This window comes from Arachis hypogaea, chromosome 5 (assembly GCF_003086295.3).
Source record: "Arachis hypogaea cultivar Tifrunner chromosome 5, arahy.Tifrunner.gnm2.J5K5, whole genome shotgun sequence".
NCBI lineage: Eukaryota > Viridiplantae > Streptophyta > Magnoliopsida > Fabales > Fabaceae > Arachis > Arachis hypogaea.
In genome coordinates, this window is record NC_092040.1 from 113193803 (window position 1) to 113221040 (window position 27238).

General features: G+C 31.0%; 1 protein-coding gene and 1 pseudogene across 1 annotated transcript; one reads left to right on the forward strand and one right to left on the reverse strand.

Moving 5' to 3' along the window:
* The first annotated feature begins 3238 nt into the window (after positions 1-3238).
* Positions 3239-4471, forward strand: LOC112804028 (putative F-box protein At4g17565). The gene has a single exon (XM_025847466.1). The coding sequence runs from the start codon at positions 3239-3241 to the stop codon at positions 4469-4471; it is 1233 nt and encodes a 410-aa protein (XP_025703251.1).
* Positions 4472-6338: 1867 nt separating this feature from the next.
* Positions 6339-20710, reverse strand: LOC112802873 (tripeptidyl-peptidase 2-like; annotated as a pseudogene).
* Positions 20711-27238: the final 6528 nt, after the last annotated feature.

Consider the following 27238-nt stretch of genomic DNA (forward strand, 5'->3'; position numbering starts at 1 on the left):
AGAAAATTTCAGCATGGTTTGAGCATCAGGAAGAAGATGACGGAGTATCAGTGTCATTCCCCCAAAATTGTCCTTTAATTGAAACCATTGCACTTGCTTTCTGTTTCCTAATTGAAATTGAAGAATATATTGACACAGTACGACCATTGGTGATCTGCAATGGTGAAGAATTAACGGTGAATTGAATTTCTGAACAATGATAAAAATATAACTTTACTTTTTAATGTTTATAGAAATTATATATTCATCCCTCTTAAAAAAATATTTAATTACAAAATTATCCTATTTTAATTAAGATATTAACTTTTATTGAGTTAAATTAACTCAAATTAAAACTAAACATCCAATTAAAACATGCCACGTCACAAGAGGTAATTTACATGTTGATTTAGAGGGGGTTGGATAGAACTCACCTATTTTAATTTCCTAATTTGTTTGTGGGCAATACATATATTAATTGCAATCACAAATTATACTATTTCAAATTAAATGACTTATATAATTGTGATTTTATTTATTGTTTTAAATGCTAAATTGAATAAGTCATTATTACTTTTGATTTGGAATTAAATGAGAATAAAACTAAATATTATCTTTTGTTCCTTAAATAATTATTTTTTGGATTTTAGATATATTATCTTTTGGACTTTATATACTATTTTATTTGGGTTTTAGAGTTTAATGGGTGTCATACTCAAATATAAATAGGCCTTCAGAGTTTCGGTGTTGCTCTTTCCCCATCAAAAGAGTTGCAATTCAGCCGCCTAGGGATGCAGAAGGTTTTAGTTGAGAAAGATCGAAAGAACCACAAGACTGGGTCTTTTCATCAATTTCTAATTTCTACAAATAAAGGTACGCTTCCGCATTATGATATATTTTTGGTGATTCAATAAAGATGATTTGGGTTATTAAAATTAAAATTAATTTATTCCAAACACTTAGAAGTTAGAACTTAGAAGAGATGAATGTTTACGTTATCATTTAGGAAAAAATGCAATAGGATTCAATTCAATTAAACCCGCAACTTAGAAGAGATGAATGTTTAGTTATCATTTGGAAAAAATTTGCAATACGATTCAACTCAATTAAGCCGCAATTAGAAAAACTAAAGGTCATCCTTTATGTTTGGGGCGTGGAACATACATATCTTTGTACACAAATTATTGACATAACATATAAAATTCATATAATAATAAAGCATATTTACTAATGAAAGCATATTCCTAGCTATTACATGAAATTATTGTATGTAGATATACAAATCACATGGATTCAATAATAATTAATTAACTTCATGGAATTTTGGGTATATATTATTGCATGCTCCACGTGGGAGTTCCTTTCGTATGTCAACTACTAATCTCTTTTATTTGTTGTTGGAAGATTAATAATAATTAATAAGCATTCATTTGACCTCTCATCTTTGGCATCATGTAGCAAGTTGGATAACTATGGGAGTGGATAATTTAATTGAAAAATATTATATATATTATTTTTTGTATTAAAATAATTGATAAAAAATAAGAAAAGATAAAATACTTTTTCTTCTATGCCTTAAAAAAAGGAGTCACTCAGATAAAGACGTTGAAAACGTTATAAATATATTTTTTAATAATTAAAATTTAATACATATAATCGATTAAATCGTGTTATTTTTGTTAAAATTAGACTAGACAAATTTATTTAACAAAAAAAATGATAAATCAAATCTTGAACTAGTCTAAATTAATATTATTTTTTATAGAAAATGACTAACATACCCTATTATAGAAAATGACTAAAATACTTCTATTATATATATATTAATTTTGAAAATTTTAAATTTTAGTTCTTTATTTTTTTATTGTAGGATTAGGATTTAGAATTTTTAAAATTAATATTTATATATAATAAGAGTATTTTAATCATTTTCTATAATAAAAGTATTGTAGTCATCATTTTTTATAAAAAAAAATAATATCAATTTAGACCAGTTCAAGATTTGATTCACCATTTTTTCGGTTAAATCAAATTGTCTAGCCTAATTTTGACAAAAATAACATGATTTAATCGATTATATATGTTAAATTTTAATTACTGAAAAACTTAAAAAAAAAAGAGATTTTGGTATAGTCTTCTTATACTCAATTAAGAGGCCGGTTCGAGTCTCCATATCTTTTGGTAAAAAAAAAAAAAAGAAAAGAATTGCAGCCAAAATTTAGTTGAGTAAATTGACGGGACTTGTAGCGGGCTATCGTAACAACTGCATGGCTTAGGCTTCCGGGCATGGTTATTGAGGCCCAGTTAATCATTGGGCTCATGGAATAATGGTTTATTTTTTAGAAATGGAATATTTCGATGGCTCATAATTCGTTGTGTTAAAGATTTGAAGAGCGTTGATGTTGGTCTCAAGCGCAGCATGAAGAGGGAATCGCATGTTTGAATTTTGGGTCGGGGTTGCGGTCGGGTTGGGGCCTGGGGTTTTGGTTTTCTACTTTGGGTCTGGGCCAGTTTTTGGCCTGGGTACCTGACTAGAAAAAAAAAAAGTGACGGGTACCTTCAATAAGTGATTTGGTACTATATAAATTTTAAATCAATGTTGTGAGAAAACCCCGCGCATAACACTCACACCCAGCAGAAAACTCTAATCTTCTCTTCTCTTCGAAGAATAGCCACTACCCACCATCCCACTTCTCTCCCTTCTCTCTCTGTTGCTGCTTCTCCCCTCCTCGCCGGCGTGAAGTCTCTAATCTCTCTCTGATTCTATCTCCCGGCCTCTACCCCTCAGAAATTTGAAATTTATTCTGAAAATGCATATGATGTATTATTGATGATTCTGCTGAATTTTGAGATATTAATATTCTCAATTTTTATTTGAATTCAGTCCGTTCATATTGAATTAATTCTGCTAAAATTGAATTATAAATTCAATTGTTTAATTTATTAATTCTTTTGGTGAATTCTTATTTTGCTGTTATTGATTCAAAATAAAAACATTGCCACAATTTTGCATTGAATTTCCTATATGGCTTCATATGATTTGGTTGAATTATGCTTATGATTTTTTGGTGCAGCACAGAGTGACTTTTTTCTAGGGTTTGGTTCTGACGATTGTTATGAATCCTTTTTCGTGTTTGTAGTTTTATTTGTTGGTGAGAGTGAATTGACGTTTATTTTCTACGAATTTTCAAATTCTGACTGTTTTTTTTTTTTTTTCAGATCTGACTCTTTGTAACTCAACATAGCTCGAGTCAGAGACATGGACGAGATTAATCGATGGGCAGACATTGACGAAGATTTGTTGAAAGAAATTTCAAAACGGTTCCATGCCTACGATGATTACATCCAGCTTCGATTGGTTTGCAAAGAGTGGAGCTTGAAACTTGCAAAGATTCCCAATGGAAACAAAATTCCGTGGTTATTGTTACCTGACGAAACTGTCAAGAATCATTCCTACGAAGACGAGGAGATTTATCATCTCATGCAATTAGCTGCTGCAGATGATGAAACTCTTGATACTTGCGTCCTTGAAGAGAAACATATTTACCATATCATGCTGCCAGAGATGCAGTCCTACAACAAGTTCATCCGCGGTTCTGGTCATGGTTGGGTGATTGTCCAATCCATATCTGATGGCACTATACAAATGTTAAATCCATTTACAAATCGTAGTTTGGATCTTCCTCCAGTCTCAACTTTACCCACTATAATTGATTACCAGCCTGATAATCATGGGGATGAATACACAATGTGGGATTTTCGTGACATTAGGATCACCCTGGATAGAGATAGAACACATAGATTCCAAGTTTTTAAGGTTATTATAAACTCATCTCCTGAGCATGACATTGAAAATTTTATGGCGGTGGTGATATTCGGACCTAACCAGAGATTGGCCTTTTACAAGCCTGGCAATATGAGATGGGTAGAATTTCCAACCAGAGATAAGAGGTTTGAGGACGTAATATTTTTCCAAGAAAAGATATATGCCATAAACAATGACGGGCAGCTATATGAATTTGATACAAAGATAAGAGCAGGGCTTAAGGGAGGAATCCATGAAACCAGACCTCCATCCGAAATTCCCATAGGCCCTCACGAGCCTAAATGTCTTATTGGGTGCGCCAATGGAAGCTTATTGATGTTGGTAAGATATCTTCGCCATCCCTTCTTGAGGACAATACGCAGGGATTTTGAAACTTACAAATTTGATATCTATGAGTTAAAAAGAAACAGAAAAGAGTGGTCAACATTAGATAATTTAGGTAACTATATACTAGTGATTGGCTTTAATTCTTCTGTTCAAATTCCTGTGCCTTTTCTAAGCAAAGGAAATCAGATTTGGTTTACAGATAACCAAACAGCGATGCAATCATCATTTTACGATCCTGTTCCTCAAGATATCGGCATCTTCGACTTGGACCATGGAAATTTCCAGAGAGTATTGTTAGAAGTGAAGTTCTTTTGTCCTCCTGTTTGGTTGTTACCCTAATTCATACTCCTTTAAGCTTTTGTCAGTGTACTTTAATCTTTTCATATTTCAAGTCTTTTAATTTGTTTAGACTATTTGTTAGATATCCTTGAATATTAGTTCTTCCAATTCTAACCGTACCATTCTCCCTGTATGGTGAATACATGTTTCCAAATTATTGTTTAATTTGTACCAATGCTAGAATCATCGGTCAAAATACGTGAGTAAATGATCTGTTAAAAATGTCTCTAATTAAAAATTATTATTTAATTTTTATATATTTAAAGATTTGTCGCTTTTTAATTTTATTATAGAGAAGGTAATGGTGTAGAACAGCAACATGGAGAAGCAGCGTGTTTTACAGGCGTGTGGTGTCAGGGAGCTACAAATCGGACAGTGAGTGCTCCAGAGAAATCGGACGGTCCGATCTTCGTTTTATTAAAAAAAAAATTTTTTTGTACAACATGACGATCCAATTTGCTTCTTCCAAAATTCAAAATTTTTTTCTTGCAAATCGAACCATCCGATTTGACTATGATATCTTCTTTCCAAAACAACTCGCATGGTCCGACTTGTTAAAGCACAAGTTAAAAAAGGCTGCCTTTACATCTTGGTCTAGCACTACTATACCTCCATAACACAGCATATCACATACATGCCTCCAATAACAAAAAAATGAGCCAAGATTTGTTTATATTTTTGCTGATTTGGAAATAATAGTTAATTTGGTAAAAAATGAATGTTGATTCTAAAATTTTGCCAAATAAGCAATACTGTTGACATGGTATTAGTAGGAGGAGAAAAATTTCTTAAAAGTAATGTGGGTAAATTCCATCTATTTTTATATATTAAAAATGGTGAAAACTCAGGTGCAGTCGACTTCACGTGAAGTTGATAATTGAAAGCCGTTAGATGAATTAGTCAAATCAGTCAAATCATTTAATGACTCTCAATTATCAACTTCACGTGAAGTCGACTGCACTTGAGTTTTCACCATTAAAAATGGATACTACTTCCATGTTTCTCACATGATATGGTCTCTAGTCTTTTATGTATATGTACGTATATATTAATTAACGCGAATTCATTTATATAATATATCATGTACCCGAGACAAAATTAGATTTTAATACCATGTCAAGTCATTAATTATAAGATGCAAACCTTTGATTTGAAAAGGTTAATTGATTAGTAAAGTAAGCTATGCTATCTGTGTGGCCGTGTGGGAAACAGGAAGCAAGTACTAGCCACTTTCTTTCTATCCTTCCTTGACGTTAATTTCTTCAAAAATGTCTTTTTAAAAAATAAAAAAAATCACTAACCAATTAATCATCGATACAAAAATATGTATTATGCGTATACAATACATATCACATCTCATAATTGTAAGATTTTTTATTTTATTATAAATAATTAGCTGATTTTATTAGATATGATATGATATTATATATTTCATTATAATGATAAATTTAATTTAACTACATTATCTATAAATTTATATCCAAATTGGTTACATTCCGTATACCTCTGTACAAAGTAGTTAATATCGACTTATCAAGTTATCATTCATATACACAACATAGTTAAATTCTAAGCTTGTTCAAGAATGAAGATATATTCTTAGTTTGTTCTAATATTTATATAAATAATGTTATATAATTAAGTCTTTTTGTTAACTACTCCAACCAAATTGATCTAACATAATAAAAATCAGTTGTGACTAGCATTATTCCAAATTTTATTGTTTAACTTAATTGAACTTAGTTCATAAAAAAATTTGGATGTGTAACATTACTTTTAAATATTTATATCTAAACTGGAGTTCCAAATTGAGAAATTGCACATATATAAGATGTCTAAATATGAAGGGAAAACAAAACCCTAGGAGTTAAGGAGAAAACCTTATATGGTAGGGGAAGCTAATTTTATTACAAAATGAAAATGATGTTACATACACACACGTACAAACGTATAATATTACATGAATTATTCTATTCTCACAAATACAGACAATTATTGATGAAAATGGACAGTATTGCTGTCTAAAATACAATACACCCCAGAGTTAGAGGGTTGTAGAAGTTAGAAGAGGGGCAAGGTTGGAGGGAAACGCACAAGCATCCACTCTCTTTCATATGTTGCCCAATGTGTCCATCCAATCTCTTCAACCAAAGACAGCTTCAGTTCATAGAATTTCTTCTTAGCAGGCTCTGGATCATCGTGAATTAGGTCCAAGAGTGCCTGAAATCAAGATGAGAAAAATGTTCAAATAGGATCCCTAGTGATTTATAACAACCATATTCCAAAATAAGGAGGACAATGGCTTGGAAAATAGACAAGAGAGTTGCTTCATGAGCATAGATTCTCTGAAGAATGATCTATCTCAGCACAAGTTGTGTGTTTTAAACTTAATCAGTGGTCATTACAAGGAAGGAGAGGATACCTTCAATGCTGTACCAAGCCTTTGAGCACGCTTCTCGCGTGTTACTAACAGGATTCCATATTTTGGGGTCTTGACATCAACCCATTTCTTCAATTCTCTAAAATTCTCTTCAAACAAGTCTGGATCATGTGTAGATTGGTCACCACTCTTGTCCTCGTCTTTCTTTGCACCTTCTGTATCTCCCTCCTTTGACAATATACACCAAGTCGTCAAGTCTGCCAACTTTTATTTTATAAAAAAAAATAAATAAATGTCATCACTACCATAATGGAAAAGTGACTTGTTTCAGGCCAATGAATCACTTTAACATTTTCATCAGAACAATAATGCAGATGACTGAAACTAACCATAGCAGACTACATAAGAGAAAGTTTTATAGCAGCATAGCAGACAAAAGAAAGAAGAAACTATGTTGTTAATCGTCATGATCATCAATTGATCATAACAATTATAGTTATGTAAGACATTATTTGAATCTTTAGGTTAAATGAAAAGTAGCACTTATGGCATACACCATATGATATCTACGGGCCATGTATAAGAAATGAAGTTAATTTGACACGCTTTACAGGGATCTCTCACTTCTTGGAGCTAATTGCCATGCAGCACTACTGCTTTAACCCAATGCAACAGATTACGCAGACATATGCAAAACCATCTGCATGCATGATATGTGGTACTGTTTACACCAAGAGTTAACCTTTAAGTCGTTAATCAACGAAATGAAACAATCATAAGCATGGTTCTTCACTTTGTTAAGTATGCATGATAGAAATGTTGAAAGTTGAAACTGTATAGTAATTGCTTAAGAAAACATGATCAGAATAAGAATGAAGCAACTCTTACCTTTAAAGACTCTATTTCTGCCAGCGCAAGCCCCTTCTGATACAATGCCTCTGCTAACTGGTCACGGGTTGTTTCCATCTTTTTCCTGATATCCTACAGAAGAGAGATTGGAATATCATTATACGCTGTGACTTGTGAGAGTAGAAATTTCATTTCTCAGCATATAGGGGACGTGAATGACAAACAATCAAGCAATATTTGATGCCATCAACATAACAAAATGGTAACAATATTTTTCACCCAACTTTTACATTAAAATAATTTGTAGTTAAATCCCTGGTGCTATATTTTTAAGGTTAGTGGAGAGTTTCATAAACCAATAACAACCAGGCTTTGTTGTCACCAAATCTTGCATTTTATACAAAATAAGGTGTAAGAACTGATAGATTTAGAATATGTTAATTGTTAAATATGTAGCCATTAACTGTTTTAAGACCGATTAGTTGTGATTAGTCTCTGACTTGCTCCATCATTTTACTGTACTTCTCAGCTGGTAGAGCAGAGGACTGAAAATCCTTGTGTCACCAGTTCAAATCTGGGTTCTATGTAAACAACAGATTACATATGTGTATCATCATACTATCTTTTCCTAACATTACGTTTCTTTGTAACATCTGTAAAACTTGGTTATGGGAATAACTAAAAATACTGGGATAGAATTGATCACCTCTGCTTCATCTTCTGGATCATTTTTCAGTGCAAAAAATTTTGCTAATTCTTCCCTGTCTATACTGTCAATCACCTCATTTGCTGCATCAATCACCTGCAAAATGTAATAACGATATCCATAGTTATTATGTAAACACCAGCAAAAACTCCTATAGGATAAATTCTTATGAAAATAACAGTTGGACTGGCATCGAAATTTCACAATAGCTAAATCATGCTTCCAAATTAATTATAATTAGCTTTATTCCTCTAATATTCAATAAGATGGTATTACATCTTAATATTGGAAACTATTGAGTAAAGATGTCTTCTTTTTAATAAAAAAATTAACCTTGAGTTTGGGAGATGGGAGGGAAGGTAATTCATATTAAACATTAACTCCAACAAAAATTACCTTTTCGTCATGACCAATTTTGTCCTCGACATCAGTCCTAGAAACTAAACCTTCCAAAATCTTTGCAAGCAGTGGAGTGTATTTTGGATATTCTGACTGCAACCAAATATACACACAAAACTAATTTGTTTAATTTGAATACAGAGAACTCAATAGCTTTAGCATAAAATAGAAGGCAAAAAACAAATTTGATTACCACCAAAATAAAAATAAAACAGACTAGTTTCTTTACTGACTTTAAGAGAGGCAGCTAGCTCTTCCCACTGTGAGCGCTCTTCATCAGTTTCTTGCTTAAGGCTTCCTAGCACATGTATTTTTGCCTCTCTTACCTGATAGGCAGGTCAAGGAAAAATTAAAGTATTACTAAAGAAGACAAAAAAATATCTGTAACATACAGGATAAAATCAACATTATAACCAAGAAATATAGGGAAATGTTGACTACGGAGGTCCCTGTATAAAGAAATGGAATAGTACTATACATTATTGAGCAAGAAGATATTTGCCACATTTAGTTTCATAGTAAATGCACCATACTTAAAGACAAAGATGCATGCATACAACACCATTCAAAATACTGCAACATTCAGAAGTAGCTGTTTTCAATAATGGCATCAACATATAGAATTTGCACTAAATAATCCCGTTGACTTAACATCAACTAGTCAGCAACTCAATAAAATAATTGTGCAAGTACTTGCCAAATTCCATCTCTACATACTTAAACGTGACTCCTTGAGTTGTCCTTGTTTAATATATTTGCGAGCAAGTAATATTACTTCATGCATGCAAAGTTTGAATATAACATTCCAAAATGTGGATAACAATGCAATTGATTGGATTAAATAAGGGGAAAACGAGATGAAAAGAAGGGTCTCTTTGCTTGATACCTCTTCTGTCAAACGTTCAGAAACAGTCTTCTTGGAAGATTTGGAAGAACCTTTTCCCTTGTCTTCTTCAATCTTTTAACAAAAGACAATATGAAAGTATTATTAGATATTAAGCTAACTCATATATATAAATTGACTACAGCACAGCTTGTTGCTAATTCAAACCAGAACTTATGTGCATGTGAAGCACAACCACAAAGAAAACAGACGTTAAGGAAGATAGCTTCAAAAGGTAGAGAGAGTAACCTTATTCGGGGGCACTACGTAAGATAGTTGATATGATGCAGGGTGCTTTTCTGGATTTTTATTCTCCCCCTCAGAAAATGACAGTTTCCCATACGAAATTGCCCCTAACAATACAGAACCTTGTGTAGAATTCTGCACAAATATTACAAACAGGATTATATATTATCAGTGGCAATATCCAAAAGGTTAACAAAGGAGAATATACCTTGGGAAGCTTATCTTTCGGTGGTGGACCCAGATAAAATCCTTCTTTCATACTATCAATAAACAAAAGTCAACATGACAACAAAAGAAAACATACAAATGTAGGCAGTTATGAAGGAATAGAAACCCATTCATACCCTGGAAATAAGAATGACGATTTAAAGGAGCCATTTCCAATCACTGGGCCATCAGGTTGAGAGAAAAAGGATAGCTGAATGATTTCCTGGAAACAGAGACAAGAAAAAAATAAATGACTACAAGGAGTTTGTATAATCTAAATTTGAATACTGTGTATTAAATCTTTAACCTCACCTGGTGTTATGATACAACCAAAGATGACTAATATGCCTATATGGAGGCATATTCAATACTCAAAATTACATACCATTTTTAAATATGAGAATACGTATTGAGAAATTTTTAATTCCACTTTTTAAGGTGATTCCTTTGATATGCATGACAATTTTAAGGGTATCAAATATCAATACGTTTTAATAAATGAGTGACTATTCTTTAAGCATTAACCATTATCCCATAACTTTAAAACTTTTCTTAAGAAAAAATAAATAAATTTAACCCTTAAAAAAATTTAAGAACTAGAGAAATCCCCTACTCTTAGATTTTTAAAGAACCTTCTCTAATTTATGTATAACTATCCCATTTGCATGATTGGATATGTCATTGACATCACCAAATTGTAAATATTCAGGTAAATATTTTCAATAAACTATCCCCTTAACTTGGAATGGCTTATTGTTACCCGAGTTTATCAAGGTCATATAATCATATGCTAGTTAAAATCAAGAGTGGAGAAGCTTGATATACTTAACAAGAAGTAATAACTTGCGGGAAAAAATGAATTGCTAAATAAAAACAACCTTGTCTTCCAAATTTTGCTCAATGAATAACTCCAAATTCCTTATCTTTTCCAGAATTTGCACATTGTCATGCCTGGAACCATAAATTATCATCAATGTAGAATGTACCGTAAGTATAAATCTGTTGAGGAACCTAGAAATACACTAGTTCTAATACAACTGCTAGTTTCTACAACTACTTGACATGATGCTTGGTCACGATTAGTTTTCTAATAGCTACCTTACAATTCAAAATGGACGATTTAGTTACATAACAACTTCCAGAACCCTTCACCAACAAGGGGGATGCGGGCCCTTACTACTCACCCACCAAATATACTAAAGAAAAATCATGTACCTCAAATATAGCTGTAAATTGTATTCTCCCTTGGGAAGCTTTGAAGAGCTTGGATAGACATCACCAGTTGAATATACACGCTACAATCCAAACAGATAAAAAGCAACAGAGATAAATATAAGTAAAAAAGAAAGGACAAAAAGGTTACCAAGATGGAAAAGATCTTGAATCCCCCAAATAAATGACAAATATATGTAAACCAAAAGAAAATTCCAAATATATAGAAATAAAAAGAACAACATCATTTTAGCATACATCGGTAATATATCTCACAACTTGTCACTGACAATAATCATTACTGTTTCTCAAAATGGTAATTTAACATAATAAGCAAGAAAAAATAAGAATGTGAAAATATGAGCACAAACTATGCTCAATTTGTCATTGATGTGACTACAGAAAAGAAACAACAAAAGTCTAAAATTGAAAAAATCCCATTCATTTTTTAAAGAAAAAGAAAATAAACTCTAAAGTACCTTGTTCAAATCAGAAATGACATAAAATTGTGACTCAAATTTATTATCATATATCCGGCCATTGAGCAATGGTATATGAGGTTTTACTTCAGCTCCATCTTCCAATTTGATCTTGTAGCTGCAGAATTAGAATTCCAAATACTGAGAGAAGGCCATCTAAGTGATATACAGGTAATTCATAACTCACGTCAAAATCAGTGCCAGTATCTGCTTTCCAGAGGGGAGTTTGTCACGGTCTGTTGAAAGTGCACTAATCTTAGAATCCACTGGTCGATATGGAACCCTAATCTGCAAGTTTAACATATATTAGGAGTATAAGACAACCTCATTGGCATCTAAAACCGCCAGCACAAAAAAAAACAGCCAAAAAAAAAAAAAAAGAATCAGCTTGAAAAATATAACCTTATTTAAAGCTGCTGTTGGTGTAAGTTCCTCGATGCCAATAATGTTTCAGCATCAATTCTTACTGGTCCTTCACTACCATCAAGTGTGACTTCTTCTTTGTTGACTTTTATACCGTGAAATACAACCTGGAAATTTATGAAAGCAACAAGATGCTCAATGAAGAATAAGACAAGTACAACACATCATAATCTTGGTTTTAATTCTTTCTTTAACAAAGATCACAAATTGCCCAAGAAAAATCCATTTGCAGATGAATAAAACATGCATTCTTTCTGGAGTGTGCAACATATGAAAGAATATGAATTGTTTGGCCATGCCAATGGAGTCCAATATGTGTGTGTTTCATTCTTCTTCACGAAACGTTGCTATACCCTTACTGTTGACCTTTTCAACATTTACTATTTTAATTCCATGAAGAATTTTAGAATTATACAGATGAAAGTTTTCAAATTGTCGAGCATTATTACACAGTACACGCAACCACCGTAATAAAAAGGAATTAAGATTCATCATCAAGATCATTTTCTGAAAGAAATATGAACATAATTAAGTTCCTTGGGAAAATTTTTTCTTTAAAAGAAAAGCAGATTTTTTAATTTATTAAAAGTAAGAGTAAAATCTGTCCTAATACTGGAGAGGAAAACATATTCTTAGAAATAATAATTGTGTTACCTCGAAATCCACAATGGCAGTCTCATCACTCCCTATCCCACTTGACCAAAATTGAGAAATGACTAGTTCCAATGTTTGACCGCTTACAACCTTAAAGGCAAAGGTTTTGGTGACAGGAGAAGGAAAGGATACCACTTTTTCCCATGACAGAGGTCTTTGAAGTGGGCATATCTGGACATCGAAAACATGTCAAAGAAGATCACCATAATTTGACCTTGTTTTCAAGTTGCATGCTGTACCTGAACAGCGTCCACATAAAATTTTCGAGCCGTATCAAACCAGAAGTTTTCATTGTTGCTTCAACCCAAGAAGCACCGTGCGGCACTTCTATGTATCTTCTTTCAATATGGCCTAATGACAAACAAAATAAACCAAACGAGTGTTAGAAATGTACTGTAAATGTGCTTGTCTATTTGGGATAAGATTAATATATGGATTGGGCTTATGGGTATGAATAATAAAACTTGTATTACACTCCTGCTAAGTCTATATCCCGTTACAAATCTCTCACACACATGCACTGAGAATAAGTATAATTCTTTGATTAAAAAATCTAGAAACTAGGCCAAAATTGTGAATGCTGTGATAAACAATCTAAGACACTACAGTTTCCAAAAGCATCAGATATACTGGGAAGATATTTTGGTTGGAATGCATTATGCAGAGGCTGATTTATTTAATAGACTAATTCACACCTGGCTGGAATATCATCTTCGAAAATGAAACTCTTGGAGGCTGACTAGTTACAGCATGGGGCTTGGTTATGGTAATTGGTATTCTAAAAAGAGGACCACGCCATGGTGCTTTGCAGTCAATACCATAGACCTCATAATAATGAAGACCATCACCTAGATTGGAAGGATCAACAACTACACTGGAAGAGAAAATAATTAACTTGTAAGTAGTCATAACAAATTACAAAGTTGCATAATTCAGCAGAAAGTTGAAATAGAACAGAAAACAAATGAAAAATTTTGTTCTATGGATTTACATCACTTTTTCCTTACACAGTTTAAAGGTTTTGGATCACGTAAAAAAAGCAAAGATTCTATGGCAATCCGCAATTTTTTACAGTGCTCTGGTGCATATGAATTGAAAGGAATTCCAGGATTTTTAATCATTCCTTTCCAACAGTTGATTTCAGTAGGGATGAGATAATTTCTTTGGTTTCAGTAGGGATGTTACATAGCTATGCTTTTCATGTCTTATTTATACCTTTTATATTCAGGTGAGGATGACTTATAAAATTATAAATATTATGATAATATGAACTGATTAACAACGCCGAAAAGATTACAATGGTAACATTGTTTCACTCGAGCAAGAGAGATTAGCATTTTAACCACAACTGACACCTCACACTCACAATTTCCACTCCCAAAAGAGCCATTCATAACGTAAGATATTCCATCATGAATAATTATTAATTTGTCAAACAGCTGCATCTAAGTTGCAAAAATGTAACAGCAATCAAAGTATGTAAGTGATTTCAGATAATTTTAGCAACACTTTAATTGTAAATTGTGCCAATATATGTAGTATGAAAACTAACTTGAAGGTACGGCCATTATGAATGAGCAGCAAATAGTCAGGGACCTTCACAACTGCTGGTTCAGTAGAACGCAATTCAATACACTCCTCAAATGGAACCAAATCCTCAAAGTTGCTGGCATCTTCATGAAATTTTGCATCAACTTGAACTATCCACTGTCAATAAGTACAACAAAAGTTAGAAATAAATAAATCAATTACCAGTTGAAATTGCAAATGCCTCATGCTCAAATTTACTGAACAATATACAATATACTTATTAAACAGCAAGTATTATACTAATGCACGACTAGTATACTAATTACATATTTTCTATACCAAGTTTCAATATCAATCAATGCAAAGGAGTTAATAAAATTTCATTAACTCCACAAAAGATTCCTACATACACTTTCTCTTTTGCCTTTAGTTGTCATCTTTGCAAGCAAGGTAGACTACTACACTTGCATGAAATATGGACAAGTTGACCCAATTTTGTATCCAATTATAGGTCACCAGTACTTGGTTTCACCACATTTAAAAAGTTTAAAAAACACGACTAAAAAATATTCAATCAATTAATGTCGCACCTCTGTAGATTGTCGGCAAACACTAGCCTCCCGAAGATAGATGCCGCGTGATGAAGGATCTGCCACCAGTAATCATACAAATTTTCCAGTATTTAACACTTGCCCTTCATTTAACTCCAAGACAGTTACACATAAACTATCTTAAATTTTATCGTTCCCTTAACCTTGATTGTGCATCAATTCATATTAGTCACGTGACACTACATGGTCAATGCACCAATCATTCAAAGATGAAAGAAATCTTGAACTGCTTAACGGTGATTGCCAGTAATTTTTTAACCATGCAACATTTAACAAACATGAGATTTTTAGGCCTTAATTAGTCTAACCATTTTATTTTTTCTTTCTTAATTCTGCCAAATAATTTTTCATGTTTTTCATATTCATAGCAGTGTAACTTTATAACTAATTATAGAGTGAAATAAAGGAAGTTCTGACTCAATTCTAGGCAAGAAAAAGTTCGTTTCATGCAAGCTATGTGGAAATTCACATTCTTTTTTGACAACCTTCACCGCATGTAACATAAGGTCCTGGAACATATATTTTCTCCGGAAAACATAATCACCTCTAGTCAATAACATACTGCATTTTCTACAACCATAAATAAAGGAAAGCCAAAAAGATAATACCGTTCTTTGTAACAAAAAAAAAGGGAAGGTGAAATGTCCCTGTAGACTCTACACTTACATGTTTTTCCACTTTGCTGGATATTTATTTGATATCTAACACACGGAAAGTTTTGACACTTCTTTATATATTCAAAAGCCCTGTCGTTGAGTAAATCATTTAAGTTAGTACAGATCTTATAAAATTACAACTTACTATAATTTCATAAAAGTAAATATTGGGAGTTATCTAACTTGTCAACTTGCATAAGGCCTTGTCCAGTGGATAACTTATCCTCAGGTAGATCACCTATGGGAACAGCTGTGTTCTCAAGGGCTCTCCTAACGGTATATGGACTCACAGAAATTCCCTCAGCCTGCATGCAGAGCCAACACATCATAAAACTATATATACATTTGTGCAAAGTAGCAACAACTAAATAAGATAAGCTACAAAATGACCATATCAAATAACCTTCATTGCACTTATGAGCAATGCAGTTCCTCCACAAGCTGACGGAGATGCCATTGATGTCCCATTCATGAGCATACGTCGTTGAAGAGTCCAAGTAGGAACAGGAGCAACAGCACCACCAGGGGCGCTCACACACACCCCAAGGTCTCCATCAGCTGTTGGCCCTCGGCTAGACCTGCAAAGTTATCTCCATAAATCATGCAACGATGCAAGACCAGAAGAACAAAATTAAAAATAGAAGGGTATAGAAGTTTATCCAGTTAGAAGATTTTTAGAGAAGCAAATGTACCAAGTGTATTCAAGCCCCTCAGATGGAGGTTCGACAAGACAATGGGCACCTGCAGCCATTTCAGGAGAAACATATGCACCAATACCTATGATACTTGAAGATGTACCACCAGGTGCACCAACAGTGCTCAGACCTGGCCCACTATTACCAGCACTGCTCACAAATATCAAACGATGCTTGTTCACCACCTAACCAAAACATAATAACTTAGAGAATATGAAAAGGCAAAGAAAATACATGACAGGCGTATTTTAAATGCAAGTGTAGAAGAATACTTCATTCACAAGGTCAACAAAGCGTCCATAATCAGGCAGTAATGTTGGTTCACCATAACTCATGTTGATAAGATCACACTTGTGCTGAAAATGAAATGTCAAATGGTCCTCACTTAAAGCCTTAAACAATGGTTATTTTTAAAAAACAAAATGTTAAAGAAAAATCACATTTTAATTATCAGAATATCCAGGATAATCAGAAAAAGAGGACATTCGTAGCACCTCAACAGCAGCTATCAATGCTCGAATCAAACCTGTGCCAGTTTCCATTGAACCTAAGCGAGAATCCCCAATTTTACAAGATATTAATTGTGCGCCAGGTGCAACTCCATTTAACAAGGGCTCCTGAAAACAACACCATATATCAACAGTTATCCTGTTATGCGTAGGAGTTCCATTTTATGGGTAATATTATACATCAGTACCTTTGGGTGGAAAGCAGAAGCAATACCAGCTACATGGGTGGCATGGGATGAGCAGTCTGTTACAATACTTAACACATTTCCATTGTTATAGACGTTAACAACAAATGTACAAGCATCCAATTTGCTGAAGACACCATACTTCCTCTCAATCCTGAAAGAATACGTTGTCATAGTTACTGATTTTTTACATATTTAACATTTTAATCTCATTTAAAAAAATAATAATAGCCAAACAAACAACAATCTTATTTCTTAAGCAGTAGTTAGCTAAACTAATTTGTGACCATCTCATCTATAATAAAGATGGGGACATACTGAACTCTCCCAATAAAATTATCATGTTGATCCTTTTCTTGAAAATAATTATGTTATCCGTCAATAGAGGCTACTATTTTAAATAACACCAGCAACAAAATGTACCTATAATTAGTTAAGGGTACAAAATTAGAAAGCTTCCCACATTCTGGATCATCCTCAAGACTCTGTGTGTCAAGAGCAACCCTCCAGACCTCTCCATCATGCCATACAACAGCATCTACAACAGGTCCTTTATCATCGTAGCTCTGAATAGCATTAACTTTTCAAAGTCAGAGAAGAATTTATATATTATATGACAACATTTTGGTGGGGGAACAAAAAAATAAAAGTATCTTATAGTGACTACCATATACCATTTTACCAATATCATCATTTTAATACTTCCTAGTGTCCTATAACAGAATATGAACTGAAATAAATAGCACATTCCCAGTTTTTGAGGACTGGAATGAGCAGAAATGCCCAAAGAGTGATGAAGTAATGCAACATGCTGAACACACACCTCAGATTGCCTTTTCAGAAGATCAAGCCTATTCTGGAGATCTTCACGAGCCCTTTTAAGTTGTGCATCCTCCACCTTGATATGTTGCTAGAAAATGCATAACATTTTGAGTTACATGGAATAGTAACGTAAAATGTAAAAAAAAAAAAAAGTAGTAGGAAGAAAGTTATCGTGCAGTCCGTAGTGCTTGTTTATATCCATTGGTTTCGTTCCTCTTTTTTTCTTTATTTTTTCTTCCCCTTAAGAAACACTGGTTACTATAGCAGGCTAAAATGTGGAAAGAATAAAGGTAAGAATTACCACTTTATATTTTCCAAAATCCAAATAAAATGGAATTCAAGAAAAATATATTAAGCTAATAAAATGAAATAAGAAAATCTTCACACAACTCATGAACTGCATTCCTGTGATACCTACTAAACCCAATGCAGGGTATGAGTAGATCATATCTAATTCAGATTCCACCATTCTAGCATGTGTAAGAAGATTAACCTGATCAAAATCTTGAAGCTGTTTTACAGCCTTAGCAATTTCCTCCTGGTTTTTCTCGTCCCACTTTTTCTTTCTTTCTTTCTGCCAGTGAACATTTCATAAGAAGAAAAGGGAAATTAGATCCATTACCAAGGGTAAGAAACTAAAAAGAAGACTCAATATTTCTCAAGATTGTGATTCTACCTTCAAACGAGAAGTCAATTCTTCTGTAAAAAGCTCATAAACAAATTTGTAACCAATATGCCATTCACCAGAAGGATTTTTCCATGAAGTATTGATGATCAAAGATGCCCCTGTTCAACATTTTTTCATGGAACTCTAACCTCAGACAACAGCTTAATAATTGAACAGTTTAAGTTCATTGACTAACAAGAAAAAAGGGAAAGCATGAAGAAAAAAGTTGTGCAAAAAAAAAAAGACAATTGCATGCAAGCACACAAAGTGACAAAGAGGGAAAACAGAATGGAGAAAGAAAGAACGCAAACAATTTGGAGGAGGAAAACTTAAAGGGCTTCTTGTTATAACAAAGAATAAAGAATCACCAAAACTGTTTGAAAGAGTATTTTCTGATCTTTAATATTAAAACACAATAGAACAAATGTGTTCCGAAAATATGAACAAGAAGAGCATTGTTAATAAGTTTTAAATTGATATCTTGTGATAAAAATTTAAAATTGTATACAGCCTCATTATTTGAAGAATGTCAGACCATCATAACTTGCATATAAAGGCTATAAAAATGGTATATAGCCTCACTAGTTGAAGAATTCAGACCATCATAGCTTGTATATAAAAGGTATTTAATACTCCAAACCACTAACCTGATGCACCGGAAATACAACCATCAGCATCAGCCTTCACCACCTTTGAGGTATCAACATCTCCACTGCCAGAACTGAAGATACAAAAAAGCAACATACATTTATTTTAAAAACTAATATAAACTCAAAAGTTATCAGCTAAGAAACAACAACAACAACAACAACAACAACAAAAGGTTTTCTTTGTACCAATCAATGACATCAAGAATTTTGGGTTTCCCATCTGAGGTAACCTGCAATCCAGCAGCGGCCGGGTCTACGCCAGAATCTGTAAACATGCAGATCGAATAATTGAACAAACTTGCACTATCATATGAAACTGTAACAAATAACACCAGAACATAAAAGTACACCAGAACATGCACACCAAAATGCATTTTAAAACTGGAAAACTAGATCCCACAGATCCAGTAGCTGAAAATTAGATTGCCACCAAAACAACTTTACATTATTACTAGTATGTAAAATTCATCATTTAATATAAGGAAACAGGATAGATGAATCTGATCATGAAGACAACAGGAAAAAGAAGAAGAGCAATAGTAATGCAAGCTTAATAGTGCACTGTAGCATGGCTCATGAAGTACACAGCACGGAAAGCAAGTATATGATACATTCATCACATGTAAGTGTATATTGAGTTATTGACACAACGCAACACATCAACAACATCGAGTTTTAGTAATTAGAAATACTAATAAGAAATGAAATGTTCCTTTTTTAAAAGCACTAAACGAAATAAAATACTCTGTATCTCCTCCTTTATTTCAATATCATTGTTGTATTCAGCTTTCATTTATAGCATAGCTCAACAAATGCTGCAAACAGAGCTAACTACCACATCACTAACACTATCTACCATTAACAACTAACTACTCATGCAAGCTCAATAACTCTTAGTAGTAGTGGAGCAAAACAAAGTGCTATACACTTAATTAATTTGAAAATTAACAAAAAGGAAGTAAAAATAAAATTGAACAGAAAAAGTTGAAGAAAGTGAGAATGAGAATAAGGTCAACACGGAGGAAGAGAATACCGAAGATGGCGATGAGAACACCGCGGCCATCGTAGTTAGGGTGATCTTGGAGGAATCGATCGACGGCAATCTCCTTCTTAGGCATGAGTGAGGCCAAGAAGGTTGACTCGTTCAGCTTGAAATCGGAGGAAGCATCATCATCATCGTTATGTTGAGGAGTGATTATTGAAGAACAAGGCATTGGCTTAGCTTTTCTCTGTGAAATCCAATCCCTAATTAATCAAATCACAAGAGTGTGTAGCTTCCTCACTCTTCAGTAGTTCAGTGAGTGTAGTGTCTGTTGCAGTGTGTGAAGATTAATGGTTATGATTACGATGATGAGGTAGTTGGTAGTAACAATAATCGAAAGAGAAGAAAGTGAGGATCACGTGTTATGACTCTCAATTTCTGTAATCTGAATCTGAATTCATTCATGTGCATGTGACGTGGACTTTGGTTTACGTGCTGTGTTACGACACGTAATCACCCTATATATACGACGTGGCCTCAGACGTGCCACGTATTCCACTAACCAACAATCTAAATTCTAAAATCAATTTTCATTCTTATTCATTGATTCATCATGTCCACTCCTTTCACAAGCAGAATTTAAAGACATTACTCTTGTTTTTATTAAATTTTATGTGAAAATGTTAAATAATTATAACAAGAGAGTCATTAACAATAAATCATTTGTAAACAATTAAACATTCACTTTCTTTATTTTTAAAATTTTGGCTCTAGTGGAAGAGAAATGTAAGATGAATAAATTATTTTTGTAATTAAATATAATATTATATTTAATTAAATATAATATTATATTTAATTAAATTTAATATTTTTGGCTCTTGTTTTTATTAAATTTTTTGTAATTAAATACAATATTATATTTAATATCACTGTTGTGGCGACACACACGAAGGAGTCTTCTTCTACACCACAGCTTTGCAGTGGTAAGGTGAAACGCCGCCAATTCTTTGCCACTATGCTTTGTTTCTGGAATAGTGAATTAGATTTAATTTAGTTATTAAAATAACTTAATTACCACTAATGAAATGTCATATATACTCATTCTCAAGAGAAATTATTACAAAATTAATTAGGTTTAGAAGTCAACATGACAACATGTAATCAAAATCAATAAGCAAACCAGATATCTCAAATGTCACTTCTATTACTTGCACCAAAGTGACAGCCAAACTTATGATTTTACTTTTTTTTTTTTAAGTTACCTGAACATACAAAAAATTATAAACAAAAGCAAAATAATCTGAGACTCCAAAATAAAAAAATAAAAAATAACAAGCAAAATGAACCGTAGCTTAGTCCATATATAAGTCTGCAGCCACCCCTATTGTTTTTCCAAATCCTCATTTATTTACTATGAAGTTAGGTTAACATCATTTCCAAAAAATCACGCATGGATTAATTTATTTTCTAAAAATTCAACACAGAAAGAATCACTTTTAGCACTATTTTTTGTAAGAATAACAAAGTCAGTGAGAGACTGCCGAAATCTAAACTCTGTTAGAGTTTTTTTTAATTATTTTATTAATTTTTATAATTTTATTAAATTTTTTATTAGATTTTTATATTTTTTATTGAGTCTATATACCATACCATATTTTGTAATTAATAGGAGTGAATTCAAATTAAATTGGATTGGATATGACAAAAATTTCGATTTGATCCGACCCGCACTAAAAATCATCTTATCGAATCCAATTTCCGTAATTTTTAAGTTTGGATCTAATCGGATCCGCAAAACATAAAAATATTTTTAAAATCTTATTTTTATTAAAAAAATATCGATAAATTTTTTTTCTACTTTTTTAAATATATTTACTCTTAAAATATTTTTAAACATATTTTTCTTAAATAATAAAAATAAAATATTACAACATATATGATAATTATTAATTGAAAATATAACATAAAAAGAATATTTACTTATTTATTTATTTATTTTTGTGGATCCGCAGATATACGGATATTTACATAAAATCCGCAATCCGATTTTATATAGTGTGGAGATCCGATCCGATCCGATGGCATTGTGGATCGGATGATGATATCCATAATTTTTGGATATGATTTAGATAACTACCGCGGATATTCATATCGCATCCGATCCATAAATACCTCTAGTAATTAAGTCACTACTATTTTTTTTGTGCGTCTAACTCCATTAGAGATTATTAAACTAAAGTGAATTATTTTAGAAAATAAATAAATTAAAGAATGAACATACATAGAAAGTTATACATGAAATATCAATAGAATGCAAATTGCTGAATCATGAAGGGTGTGTAGATTAAATATCGAGTTAATATATAATATAATCTCAATTAAACAATTAATTTGACTTTTGAAAATTTAATGATTTAATTAGACCTCTAAAAAATACTAACATGAATCAATCATTACATAATTCAATATAACGTGAGTCATGTGTCAACCAATCAAATATGGGTAACATATAGTAATTCATGTTGATGTCTCTTGTGCTTATAGATTATCTAGAAATAAAACTATACATATAAAATGTTCATTGCCCATATATACATCATGAGGAATATAGGTTTTATAATTGCATGCATGAAGGTAAGTTAAAACCAGGGTACACATGGATATGGTTCATATGCATACTCTAATTTCACTGTAATAATACCGACAGATAGTAGGGTTGGAAGTGTCGACTCACAAAAATTGAATTAGTTTATTATTTAATTTATTAATAATTGAGTCTATTTTTTAAATTTAAATTTAATTTATTAAAAATTTATAAATTTGTTCAAATAATAAAAATATAATTTATAATTTTATATCAATAAATTATAATTTATATATATTAAAAAATATTTAAAAAGATTAATTTTATATATTATTTATCTATTAATTATAAATTTTTTATTTATATTTTACATTAAAAATATAAATTAAATACATACATATATATATATATATATAATTGAGTCCGTTCATGAGCTAATGAATTGAGTTTATCCAGATTTAAATTTGACTTATTTAATTTATGAATTTAATTTTAAACTCAAATTCGACTCACCAGCTCACGAAGTCAATTTATTAAACTATTAACAAGTCGAATTTGAGTTGGTTCATGAAATGATTTGACTGATTTCATCCTACTAAATAGTGTCATCTTTTTAGAAATAACTTTAAAAATAGCTGTTATATGTTGGTTTAGTGGCGATTTTCCCGACAAATTTGCGAGGAGATGTTATATATGGTAGATACTACCATAAAAATTTTACAATTATTTTTATATAAAGATACTTTTTTTTTTATCATTAGATCATAAATTATATGGTTTGATTTTAATGTGATATAAAAGTTTTTTTTTAAAGTATGACTAAACAAACAAATACACTTTTAATACAAAAATTTTTATAAAAAAATATTTTTAACATCTTTATTTAAATAAATATCGTTATATATTTCTTGTAATGTGTGTTTTATCATCATTTTTTTCTCAACATATTTTTCTATTCTTGTTGTACTATTTATAGTATGATGATTATAGGTTGGTGGTTTACTAGAATATATAGTCCGAAAATATCAAACATCAATCTGACATATTTAAAAACAAATATAATGCCAATTGGTACATAAATTATGCATTGATTGTAAACACAGTAGAATAAAATATGTAAACATACACTATCAACTAACACCTCTTTTAATTTTTGAGAAAATTCCACCTCCTTTTCATAAGAGATATTAAAATGACATTTATCTCCTCTCTATTTTATAAATGTACATTTTCTTTTTTTTTAACTCTTAAAAAACCTCTTCTTTAATTCATTTTAAACTTTTTGTGTTAACTAATGTTAACTTTATCTATTTTTTTTAAAAAAAATTATTTTTAAAAAAATACCAATTAACAAAATTTTATTTTTTATCATTAACTTTTTCTTAGTAAAACATCCTTTAATAAATTATTCTTTTATTGATTAAATTGTATTTTAAAAAAATTAATAATTATATTATTTTTTTAAAATATTCTTTAATAATTTTTTAATTATTAAATTATAATTTTACCAAAATTTTTGTTAATAATTTTTTATATTTTACTATTAATTTTTCCATATCTATATATATATTATTTTAACACTAAATAAAAAATTTTAGTAAGATTATTTTTCAATATCAATATATTAATTGTTATACATATTAACAGTGGTAAGATTTTTTTATTTAATGTTAAAATAATATATATTGATATAAAAAAATTAATAATAAAATATAAAAATAATTGTTAACAAAAATTTTAGTCAAATCATAATTTAATAATTAAAAAATTATTGAAAGATAGGTATCTTAGAAAAAATAATTTAATTATTAATTTTATTAAAAGTATTTCGGTAAAAATACAATATAATTAATAAAAAATAATTTATTAAAAGATATTTTAGTAAGCAAAATTTAATGATAAAAAATAAAAATTTTACTAATGGATATTTTTTCAAAAAATAATTTATTTTTTATTAAAAATGGATAAAATTAATATTAATTAACACAAAAAATTTAAAAAGATTAAAGAAGAGGTTTTTTAAAAGTTAGAAGGAAACGAAATGTACATTTATAAAATAGAAAGGAAGAGGAGTATTATTTTAACATCTCGCAGGAGAGAATAGTAAAATTTTCACTTAATTTTATACATTTCTTTTCCCTGCTTTTCTTTTTCAATTTTTTTCTTTTCTTCTATTTTTTTTTCTTTGTGAGTGTTTATGAACATAGTTCTCTAGTAATATTAATATAAAATATTCTTCATTTGGATACAACTTATGTACATTAATATCTTAAGGGTTAAGTATTTTTTTTGTTTCTAAAATTTTGGATCAAAATCAAAATTATTTTTAATTTTTTCTATTAAAATTAATTTCAACGTTACAAAATATTATAAAATCGTTCTTTTATCCATAAATGATAGTTTTTGGATAATTTTATCTTTAAACAAAAATAATAAAAAACACTTATGTTCCCACTCTTATCACTAACCTTTACATCATCAACACTATCGCTATGCACATGCTCTCTTTTTCTCTCCCCTTTCTTCCTTTTATCGCCATCATCATTGCCACTATAACTATCACACACTTTCTTTCTTTCTATTACTAGTTCATTATCCTAAATTACTACTATTCATCCACTACTTCCAACCCTTTTCTTTCCTCCTTAATCCTATTTTTTCAAATAAACCAAAACTTCAACGAAAGAGGGGAAGAATAGAATGAAGGTAAAAAATAGGCGCAGCACGACAAGAAGGCAGAATGGAGGCGCAACACTGCAAGAGGCAGAATGGAAGCGTAACGCTGCAAGGAAGAAGAGCTACGAGGAGGCAGAACTAAGAGGCACGGTACGGCACGACGAGAAAGAAAACAGGAGGCGCAACACTGCGAAAAAGCTGAACGAAGGCTAGCGCTACACTTCTGCCAGTGAGCTCTCCTTTCTATGAACTCTTTCTCTTCGAAATTTCTCTATAATTCGATCTTTTCTGTCTCATCTACCACTCTCCTTCTCGACTAGCTCAACGACAGCAACGACTCCACCTACGCTAGTATTATCGTCCCCCGCCTTCTCTTCTTCTCTCCCTCGTGTTTTTATTCTCCTTCTTTTTTTCGTTTTCTTTGTGTGGGTGAGTTAGGGCAAAAAAGAGTGGAAAGAGAGTGAAAAAGAAGAGAGACTTTTTAATTTTTTTATCATGGCAATTCAGTTTAAAAATTAAAAAAAGATGATTTTAAAACAATTTTTAACATTAATGATAATATTAATAAAGAAATATTAAAAACGATTTTAATTTTAATTTAAGACGATAAGAACGAAAAAAAAATACTTAATTCATGTATATTTTAATACGTACCTAAACATAGTTAGTTATATTATTAATTTATGGATTGGACAGTATGTAAAGTGTTAAAAGTTTATGAATCAAACCCTCCTCAAGCATAATTATATTAATATATATATATATATTATAATTTTATTTCCTTTTCTTATTATGTTGGAGAATTTCATTTCTGTATTTTTTAAGAAGAAGAAAAAATAAAACATTCTTAACCGTTAAATAATAAGATCAAACTTCTCGAAAGTTCAACACATATTAGCGCCACAAGTGTACGGTAAACTAGGGTTGACACGAATTAACCCTAATTAGTTCCTTTTGGTTCCATTACGTGATTTTTTGAATGACAAATAACTATTTTTAATGATAATAATGTACATTATTATCATTACAGGGGTGCCATTTGCATTTGAATATTGCTTGTCCTTCTCAGCTTACACAATGATATCACTGCCTCTTTTATGTTCTCTTTGTGGAAAGAAAAAATATATGGGGTTGGCCCCATGCATGAAACTACTAATTAAGTTAAATTAATTAATGTCAAAATCGTATACTGGGATACGAATTTTTTAGAATATTCATGATACTCGGTATCTAATCATATTTGCAGTGCACTTGTCTATTTATATCTGAATTGAAACGAAGTTAGATAAAATATTAAAAGAGATAAAAAATATTTATACAATAAAATAAAATTAAAATAAAATTTTAAAAAAAGTTAAACGAAATTTATATATAAAAAATTAAAATTAAAAATTTTTTTTTTACAATATAATTTTACTCCTAATTTTTGTTGTCAATTAATACTATATTTTATAATTTTTTATTATTTATATTTATTAAAATTATTTTTGTCAATAATTAAATCTTTTTAAGTATTTTTTATAGTTTATATTTTATCTTTTATTCTCAAAATAAATTCGAATTCAAAATTACTGAAAGATAATAAATGTATTATCATTCGGCCAATTCACTATTAGTATATATCTATTTGAACTTGACTTTCTATTTAGAAATTGCTTTATCATTTTTTTTATTTGGTAGCTAATTAATTAACTGGTGTACCTTTTCATTTGAAACTCTCAAACCCATCATTGTCTAGCTAAGTGCTTTTGCTGAGAAGAGC